The 10,987-nt window shown below is 31.9% G+C and overlaps 1 protein-coding gene across 1 annotated transcript in view; it reads left to right on the forward strand.

Moving 5' to 3' along the window:
• LOC134718469 (mothers against decapentaplegic homolog 3-like) overlaps positions 1-6,110 on the forward strand; it is a 50,652-nt gene extending 44,542 nt beyond the window's left edge. Inside the window, exons 7-9 of the mRNA XM_063581009.1 lie at positions 599-736; positions 1,482-1,626; positions 4,001-6,110. Of these exons, the coding sequence (XP_063437079.1) occupies positions 599-736; positions 1,482-1,626; positions 4,001-4,124 (407 nt within the window). The 3' untranslated portion in view covers positions 4,125-6,110. The remainder of the gene's footprint in view (positions 1-598; positions 737-1,481; positions 1,627-4,000) is intronic.
• The last annotated feature ends 4,877 nt before the right edge of the window (positions 6,111-10,987 follow it).

Consider the following 10,987-nt stretch of genomic DNA (forward strand, 5'->3'; position numbering starts at 1 on the left):
GGAATCTAACCCCTCAAAATATTTATCAACGTCCAATGAAAATTATCGTTACAAACTAATTGCATTAGAATGTAAGTTTTCTCAATCCACGAAAATTGATTCCCACAAAAATAATTGAATCCACAGTAAAATGTTTATCAGTCTTAAGTTTTCTATGTTGTGTTTTGTGTACTATTGTTTGTCAGTTTATTTTCGTCTTCAGTTTGAAAGTCCCTCATGTATCTTTCATCTCTCTTTTTTAAACCCTTTCAAGTTTGAAAATGCACCAAATGTGTAGTTAAACCCTTCCTAACCTAAAATTTACATCAATTATACAATTAAACCCTGCCTTAACTCAAAATTACAGTCCATGCCTAACCTCAATTTCACCTCAGTTATACATTTAGTTCCAGCCTTTACTCAAATGTATATCAATTATACAGTTTGAACTTACTACAATTTTACATCAAAAATACATCCTGACAAATCGGAAGTTTCAAGAGATTTTAGTTAAATTCTGTCACCCCTGAAAATTTAAAAGAAAAATAATATTCGATATGTTTGTGTATTTCTAGGTAAAGGTGTGAGGTTTTAACATTACATGTTTGTGTATTTCTAGGTAAAGGTGTGAGGCTATATTACATAGGAGGAGAGGTGTTTGCTGAGTGTCTGAGTGAAAGTGCTGTTTTTGTACAAAGTCCTAATTGTAACCAAAGATATGGTTGGCATCCTGCTACAGTATGTAAAATACCACCAGGTGAGTAATCTACCCCTTACAGTACGTAAAATACCACCAGGTGAGTTATCTACCCCTTACAGTATGTAAAATACCACCAGGTGAGTTGTCTACCCCTTACAGTATGTAAAATACCACCAGGTGAGTTATCTACCCCTTACAGTATGTAAAATACCACCAGGTGAGTTGTCTACCCCTTACAGTATGTAAAATACCACCAGGTGAGTTATTTATCCCTTACAGGGTGAAAAATACCTCCAGGTGAGTTGTCTCCGCTTACAGTATGTAAAATACCACCAGGTGAGTTGTCTTCCCCTTAAAATTAATGTGTAAGTTGTCTCCCCTTATAGTATATAAAATACCACCAGGTGAGTTGTCTCCCCCTACAGTATGTAAAATACCACCAGGTAAGTTGTCTTCCCCTTAAAATTAATGTGTAAGTTGTCTCCCCTTGTAGTTTATAAAATACCACCAGGTTAGTTGTCTCCCCCTTACAGACTTTGAATATTTCGTGAAAATAACAGTTTAACAGATTTTTGGTTCTCAAATTCAAACTCCTAAAAAGGTTAGAAATGTGGTTTTTTTTTCTAGCAGAATATTTGTGTCATCCTAATACTTTTAGTTTAAACCTATGATAACTGATGAAATCCATTAACATCATTTAAAGAGGACTTTTATAAATATTCAAGAAATTTTAGTGCAAGGGAGATAATCCAAAAATTCAACATTTGCAAATTTTAAATCTGACTTTTTTTCTTTTTTTCAGGATGTAATTTAAAGATTTTTAACAACCAAGAATTTGCTGCATTACTTGCCCAGTCTGTCAATCAAGGATTTGAATCTGTTTATCAACTAACTCGCATGTGTACTATTCGTATGAGTTTTGTCAAAGGATGGGGAGCTGAGTACAGGTAATACTTACATTAGATGAGTATATAATGAGTTATTTAAAGATACTGTTAATTCAGAAATTATTATTGCAATTTTGTTTTTTTTAAACAAAAAAAGAATTTTGCGAAGATTTTGCGACATTGAGAAAAATCCTGTATAATGGTGGTGTATGTCCACTGTCCTCCATTTAACATACAGTCATGAGCTTCAGAAAACCCAATGCAAAGGAATAGCTTTTATATTGCTGTTTTCATCCCATTTTTACAGTGCAGCAAAGTTCCGACTTCACTTAGACACGGAAAACTTTATTTTATTTTGCTTAGTATAAACCATATGAAACACGAACTCTTTATTCTAAACATAAAATTGAGTACAAAACAAAGTAAGATTAAGCTTCTTGTGCACATAAAATATACGATTGAATAAAATAGTTAAACAACTAAGGTTACAGATTTCTAGCAAACTTATTTTAATGTCATAAAATTTGTATAGAATTGTCTGACAAAAATGAAAGTTCAAGTCTGCATCATTTATAGTGATTGATATATATAGATTCTACCACTGCATTGAGTGTAATACGATATTTATCCTCTTGAGACAGGTAAATTTTCAAATTTAAAACGGGAGGCTTTGAAATTTCGGTCCTACTAAAAAGCGCCCGGGAGCGCCCGAGAGCGCCCGGGAAAAGAAAAAGCGCCCGGGAAAAAGAAAAAGCGCCCGGGGAAGGAAAATTAGCGCCCGGGGGAATAAAATAATAATATTTTATGAAAATATTTTTTTTCCTTAAAAAAAAATCATTGCTTGTTTTGTCCTTAATATAAATTTGGATATGTACGATGCTACATCGACAGTGTTGTTTATATCTTTTTATAATTTAAAACTAAAACTTTGACTGTTTTAATGTTTATGCTTATCAGGAATTTAATGCATAGTTTTGAATTAAACCAAACTCCTGCTTTTTACCCCCTTCATTTAACTACTGTACATGTATAGTACTGCTTTTTTAATATTGTTTTTCAAGGAAAAACATGTCTTTTGAAGTTTCACATTTTATAAATCTTCTGCATAAACTGTGATCTATTATTATCTGTCTATCGAAATAGTATTCATATATTATTGTAAACTTTGAAAAATTCATACTTGTTTTAATAGTGCTTTATTTTAAATGTATAATATTATCTGAATTTGCAAATTAATTGTCTAAAATTAAAAAAAAAAATCAATGTACATAACTTATTTCATCGACACAAAGTTGTCTCTGCCCCATAAAATATCTATACATTTTCCCCGGGCGCATTTTCTTTTCCCCCGGGCGCTATTTGTTCTTCCCCGGGCGCTTTTTCATTTCCCCGGGCGCTTTTTCTTCACCCGGGCGCTCCCGGGCGCATTTTAGTAGGACCCTGAAATTTAACTGTCGAGAGTGGATAAATATTGTATTACACAAGATTTGGTAGTGGAATCTGTTTCTCTTATGATTTTCTAACATTATGCAGGCAAACTTATTTCTTCTTTTCGTATGATCTGCAAAAAGATGTGTTCTTTCTGTGTGACATCATCAGGCATGGTCGCCTTTTTTCATGCCATCACAATAGGAAATTCAGAGGAAATCATGACAATTTGACGTCATAATCAGATTTTAATCAATGAAGTACTGCATCAAATGAACCACGTGTTGATTAAATTTGTTTTAAACAATGGTCGCAGAAAGGGAAAAATTGACGAAGAATTAGAGAAACAATGTTTTATGCTATTTAAAAAAAAACTTTGATTATACTGACTGGTAATATCCTTTCTCTAATTTTTGTGCTATTTTCACATATCCTGACCGGTGTGAGAAAAATCTGTTCTCGGTAAATGATTAGTCAAAATTTGATTATGACGTCAAAGTGTTTTGTTTTCTGTTCAATTTTCCTATTGTGACGTCATCAAAAAAGGCGACCTTGCCTGATGACGTCGCATATAAAGAGCACAATTTTCTGAAAATCTTTGAAAAAGAAAGATAAAAAGCATTAGAGAAACAAATTCCAACACTCTCAACAGTTAAATTTTATTATTGAAAGGGTTCAGCAAGCTTCGCGCTTTAAATAATAAAATTTAACTGTCTCGAGTGGAGAAATATCGTAATACACTTGTTGCAGTGTAAGAATCTATATTTCTCAGAACAGTAGAGTTATATGAAAAATTATCACTACAAAGTAAGGTTGCTAGTGCCGTGTCAATGAAATTAACAACATCATCATAGGTATAATAGCTATAAACAGATTACAATTTGTCATCTCAACTCGATTGTTTTTCTCACTTTCCATGCTGGCTCAAGCAAGAATATCAATCTCCTTGAGATGATCAACTATGATCTATAAATATACAATGTTTAATGGTGTTATTATTTTGCAGACGACAGACTGTGACCAGTACGCCATGTTGGATAGAGATTCATCTCAATGGACCACTACAATGGCTGGACAGAGTGTTGTGTCAGATGGGGTCACCGGGACTGCCATGTTCTAGTATGTCATAGGTCGGAAGGTCAAAAGGTCAAAATAGTCATCAAATGAACTGAAAAGTGGCATTGTTATGTTGAATCGTTATTGACAAAGTCATGAAAAAGGTTGTAACTCTTTTGTAATGGAGATAGAAAAGTTGTTAACTGCTCTCTATAGATGGAGGTAGAAAAGTTAGAATAGTCATGTGCTTTGTATGTGTTACCCCTGTATTTTATTGTATATCATGTGGCTGATCATTTTATATATACATTATACATCATTATGATTTCTCATTGTTCAAAGAGAAAACTTGGAACCCTGGCTTAATTTATAATTTTTTTTACTTTTTTTTTTAGCTCTCTTGTCATTTTGGATGTAATTGCTGTTAAAAAAACATTTGGAGTGGAGGAATACATTTGTTGGCTTGAATTTAACTATGCACTTAAATTGCCCCTTTATGAAAATGTTCAACTGAAAATAAAAATTCACATTTATTTAATATGAGAATGTCATTGTGGTAGTTAAACTTCTGGTAATTAAAGTGTCAAAGAAATCTTTTCACATAATGAGGAATTTAAATATATAAGATGATTGCTATACTTCTGTAAGTGGGAGGTTATTAGAGCAGCTAAGAATGAATACTGAACTATGACTTCAGTAAATGGGAGGTTATAAGAAGAGCAAGGGTTCCTTGGTTTTAATAAATAGCTATTAAATTAGTATGTTCATAGATTGCATGTTTTTAAATTGTGTAAATTAAGATATTTTAAAACAGAAATTTATTGTCATTTTTTATAATGTTTTTTTTAATTTCATTTTCAAGCTGTGATCAGTGAAATGAGATAAGATACCAAGATGTTGACAGAATTGTTTATTTTTTAGAAAGTACTGATTTTTTTCACTTAAGGATGTACTTAGGTGAGGTTTTGGAATTTGTGTCAAATGTTTGTACTCCTTGGTGTTTTTCCATACAATACAAGTCTAAATAGCTCATGAAAGGTAATTTACCAAAATTTTAGAAGATTCTTGATTTTTTTTCTTTTGTTTTGAAACCCAATAATACCAATGCAAATATAAGGTAAAAGGCAGAATCAGCCTTTTCCCCCGCCATATTTTAAATCTCAAATATCTTAAAAAGAAGGTCCATGACCTATAAATATTTTTAGCTTATTTTTATCCTTAATTGATGCTCTAACAGCTTAAAGTATCAATTTTAACTTCTTAATTTATTAATTTTTGACCTAACCTCACCTAAGTTCATCCTTAACAGTTTCTTTTATAGGGATATACAATGTTTGGTGGTATATATCTCCCAATGTTAAACTGTCCATGTATTTTAAACTTAAATTGATGTTGTAAATTGACCACCAACAGGCCAGTCTGCTTCTCTTAAAATGAATAGTTTTCTTCATTTCAAGCTTTATAGATATATAGGAAGATGTGGTGTGAGTGCCAATGAGACAACTCTCCATCCAAATAACAATTTAAAAAAGTAAACTGTTATAGGTGAATGTACGGCCTTCAAGAAAAGAGAATCTTTTGCAAGAATAGAACAGTAATATGTATAATTACAAAAAAGAAAAACAAATAGCCTTGAATGATATATTGTTCATGAAAAATTATTAACATTTATACCAATGGAAAACAATGGATGTAGTTTCATTTGAAATATAGGGATTATTATATAAAATTAAATATAGAGATCAAGATTGGATTACTATTTACCAAGGGTCAAAAGATCATGCTATGGAAGCAATATGAATAAGAATAACTTTTGTGATAACAGTAAAAGCTGCATAAAATGTGCAACAGATTTTGGAATGGCAATTCTCATCTAAATTGCAAGACTCAGCCAGTCACATTGAAAATCTTGCAAGAATTTCTGAATTTACAGTAGTTACCTAGCTAATTATCATAGCACTTAAAATTCCGGGTTTCATGTGCCAAGAAAATCAAATAAACAGAGGGTAGTTAAAATTATTTAAATCCATTGGCTGTTTGGTTGATTTGTTTAAAGAACTTTCTAAACAAAATTACTTGGTGTTCAATTCAATTTTGCTTTGGTGAAAAACCTCTGTTCTGTTTCATTATGACTTTGAGAGATGCAAAGTCTGACTTTGTCCTGAGCATGCATGATATATCTGCCACTGGACATTAAACAACCAAAAATCAATCAAATTATGACTGATAGATTATGTTTACAACTAAGAAATGATTTTTTGATAGCTCTTAAAAAATCAAATGGCTATCTGATACAGAGAAGAGAATTGATTTACACATGAGTGGTTTCTGATGTAAGACATCTATTTTTAGAATGTTTTACACATGAGTGATTTCTGGTGTAAGACATTTATTTATAGAATTACACATGAGTGATTTCTGGTATAAGACATCTATTTATAGAATGTTGTGTGATGCTGTAAATATTATAATGCCAAAACTAAGGGGAGTAACTCTGACATGTAAAGTGCCTCAGGATGTTATAATGATACCGGTGACCAAAAGAGTTACTTCCCTTCTATAGTAGCTTGTATATTGCTTCTCTATATTACAAATATTTCTTTCAAAAATCAGGTAAATATTTTTTAGTTGAAAGCTTTTTCAAAGTAGTTGCTTAATGTTGATTTTGCTAGAATAATTTCAAATGTATGGTAAATTTATTTTTGACTTATTAAACTTGGATCACATTGAAAAATACTTAACAGGAACACCCACTTCTGCAAACTGATTTATCTTACATAGGACCTTTTAATGTTAATCTTTTTCATCACATTGAATGTCTTAAGATAAAGATCTTATGGATAGAAAAAAAACTAGAGGCTCTAAAGAGCCTGTGTCGCTCACCTTGGTCTATGTGAATATTAAACAAAGGAAGCAGATTGAAAATTGACTAGAAAGGCCAATAACTCCTACAGGGGTCAATTGACCATTTCGTTCATGTTGACTTATTTGTAGATCTTACTTTGCTGAACATTATTGCTGTTTACAGTTTACCTATATCTATAATAATATTCAATATAATAACCAAAAACAGCAAAATTTCCTTAAAATTACCAATTCAGGGGCCGCAACCCCAAAACAGGTTGTCCAATTCATCTGAAAATTTCAGGGCAGATAGATCTTCACCTAATTAACAATATTAACCCATGTCAGATTTGCTCTAAATGTTTTGGTTTTTGAGTTATAAGCCAAAAACTGCATTTTACCCCTATGTTCTATTTATAGCCATGGCGGCCATCTTGGTTAGTTGGCGGGGTCACCGGACACAATTTTTAAACTAGATACCCCAATGATGATTGTGGCCAAGTTTTAAATAATTTGGCCCAGCAGTTTCAGAGGAGAAGATTTTTCTAAAAGATTACTAAGATTTACGAAAAATGGTTAAAAATTGACTATAAAGGGCAATAACTCCTAAAGTGGTCAACTGATCATTTTGGTCATGTTAACTTATTTGTAGATCTTACTTTGCTGAACATTATTGCTGTTTACAGTTTACCTATATCTAAAATAATATTCAATATAATAACCAAAAACAGCAAAATTTCCTTAAAATTACCAATTCAGGGGCCGCAACCCCAAAACAGGTTGTCCAATTCATCTGAAAATTTCAGGGCAGATAGATCTTTAACTGATTAACAATATTACCCCCATGTCAGATTTGCTCTAAATGCTTTGGTTTTTGAGTTACAAGCCAAAAACTGCATTTTACCCCTATGTTCTATTTATAGCCATGGCGGCCATCTTGGTTAGTTGGCGGGGTCACCGGACACAATTTTTAAACTAGATACCCCAATGATGATTGTGGCCAAGTTTCAAATAATTTGGCCCAGCAGTTTCAGAGGAGAAGATTTTTCTAAAAGATTACTAAGATTTACGAAACATGGTTAAAAATTGACTATAAAGGGCAATAACTCCTAAAGTGGTCAACTGATCATTTTGGTCATGTTGACTTATTTGTAGATCTTACTTTGCTGAACATTATTGCTGTTTACAGTTTACCTATATCTAAAATAATATTCAATATAATAACCAAAAACAGCAAAATTTCCTTAAAATTACCAATTCAGGGGCTGCAACCCCAAAACAGGTTGTCCAATTCATCTGAAAATTTCAGGGCAGATAGATCTTCACCTGATTAACAATATTACCCATGTCAGATTTGCTCTAAATGCTTTGGTTTTTGAGTTATAAGCCAAAAACTGTATTTTACCCCTATGTTCTATTTATAGCCATGGCGGCCATCTTGGTTAGTTGGCGGGGTCACCGGACACAATTTTTAAACTAGATACCCCAATGATGATTGTGGCCAAGTTTGGTTAAATTTGGCCTAGTAGTTTCAGAGGAGAAGATTTTTGTAAAAGTTAACGCCGGACGCAGGACGACGACGACGGACGACGACGCCGGACGCCGGACGCCAAGTGATGAGAAAAGCTCACTTGGCCCTTTGGGCCAGGTGAGCTAAAAAGCATTAATAGGGATTTTTAATTCTAATTTTGTTAAAATATCCCTTTTCAAATACAATATAACGCCATGACCTTAAGTATGAGGAGTGATATGTATAACTAGTAGCTTTCTCAACCAGTTTCACACATTACAATGGTGCTTTATAATCATGTAGACTCATTAATTTTAAATCCTGTGTTACTTTTACAAGGTTAACTGTATTTAATTTTACAACTTATTTATTTTGACAAAGAAAGCCTTTGAAATACATTTATCACTTCCATACCAAATTAGGGGTAAAAAACACACATTTATATTATCCATGTTTATCTTTCTTGTCATGAGCACAGTGTGTGTAAAATTATCAAAACAAAAATAAAGGTAGTGAAAATAAAAAGTTTGTAAATGTGACCTACATTTCATGCCTCAATGATTTATGTGTATGGTTGATTTTTTGAGTAAATGAATATAACAAATCATGATTGACCATAAAAGATAATATAACAAATAGAATCTGATTTGTGTTTCAGTTAAATATAAGGTTGAACTGTAGCTGTAGAGACCATTCAATTTATAATTAATTATTTGTTTTATTCTCCACAATTCGTATGTTATATGTAATGTCTTTATGTCATATAAATTAATTAAATCTTTAAATCATACAGTGAAACCTGTTTAAACTGAACCTCATCAGGACTTAAGATTCCGTTTGATTTTGGCTGATGTTTGGTTTTATCAGGTTCACAATTCAATATTACAGTGTTTAAGAACATGTCTGGTTTATACAGGTTTTCGGTTTATGCTGGATTAGGTTCAGACAGGTTTCACTGTACTTCTACTTGCATCATAAAGAATTAGATTCAGTTTTTTCTTTTATGATATTCTTACTTTTAGCCCACATAACTGATTTTGTGGTTTAAGTTATATTTTACATTTATACCAAATATATAACAAATTTAGTCAGATAGTAGGTCTAATGTAAGATAAAGTTATTCTCATTAAACTTTATTTAGTTTCTAGATCTGTTGCTAGAAGAATCATTAAGGTTTGGTTTGCTAATAAATATTTATACATTATATTGAGATTGGTAGGATGGCTAATTACTATGCCCGACTTCAGGTGGCGGGAGGTTATAAGAAGAGCTTAGACTCTGGACTTCCTCAGAAAATGGATGCCTCATCCTTAAATTCCTTTGAAAATAATGTGTCAATTTAAATGTGTGATTTAACTGATCAGGAATCAAACGGCTCAAATCTCAAATTAACTTTAAAAGGTCCTTCAGTCTTTCTGTCTTGAAATGCTTTTGGGAATAAATTTTAATTTCGAAGCTAGAAATCTGAATACAAAGTCTAGGTATGATAAACAAGTGAATCATATCAGCCAATCAAATATTACATAAGAAAATAGCTACTCATAAATGGTACTTGTTAATGGACTTATTTCAATGATATTATGGCTTTCAGAAGGAAACTGCAATATTATAAAATCAGTTTAGATATGTATTTTTTTCTTTGAGATGACATTTAAATTGTATATTTCTGGTCGAAAAATTTAAGAAGCAAATGAATACATAATTATAATCACAACAATAGCTTTGTTAAGTTACTCCACTTTCTCCTTAGTTTTTGATATATAAATCAGTATTGAAAATTAGAATATGATCAATATAATGTAGAAAAATAATGGTGAATGATTCTGTTACCATGGAGTTGACCTTCATATAATGTGATGACCTTTATTACTGTTACTTTAGTCACATGTGCTATCTTTGTACATTGTTTACAGTTTATGGCAAATAAATGTACCTGTGCTATTGTGTTGTGTTAATACATAATTATTTACATTTAGCTTCCTCCACCTCTGGCATCCTCAATCATTTAAAACTGACCATCATGAAGTGATCAATTGTGGTGAAAATGGCATTATACAACAATCATGAGAGCAAACTGCTTTAACAACTTGGAACGTCAGTGACATAAAAAAAAAAAGGAAGAAGTGCTCAGCGCTTATGTTTCTCATGGTTATCCGTGGTTGTCATGTGCTATATATATTCTTTGTTTTGTACATAAATCAGTCCGTTTGAATTGTCATTTGTCATTTTGGAGACTCTTATAGCAATATATGCAGTATATGTTTTACTCATCGTTGTTAATTTCTATGTCATTTGATCTCTGGTAGAGATTTGTATCATTGGCAATCATTCCACAATTTATTAATTTGATAGAATTTCTGAATGGTTCCCTCTTTATTTGTAGTAACCTAGCACTGTGTAAATGAGACAAGTTTTAGACTCCTTGTAGCCTCTACTGAATTTAGTAAAGTTTGAAGTATGCCTCTTTGTGCTTCTTTGTTACATTTCTTTCTTTTATAATGATAAAGGTGATAAAAAATTGAAAACAATTTTTAATAATTTCCTGCGTCCGATGCGCTTTTCTGGATTTACCTTAAAATCAGG

Source organism: Mytilus trossulus, chromosome 5 (assembly GCF_036588685.1).
Source record: "Mytilus trossulus isolate FHL-02 chromosome 5, PNRI_Mtr1.1.1.hap1, whole genome shotgun sequence".
Classification (NCBI taxonomy): domain Eukaryota; kingdom Metazoa; phylum Mollusca; class Bivalvia; order Mytilida; family Mytilidae; genus Mytilus; species Mytilus trossulus.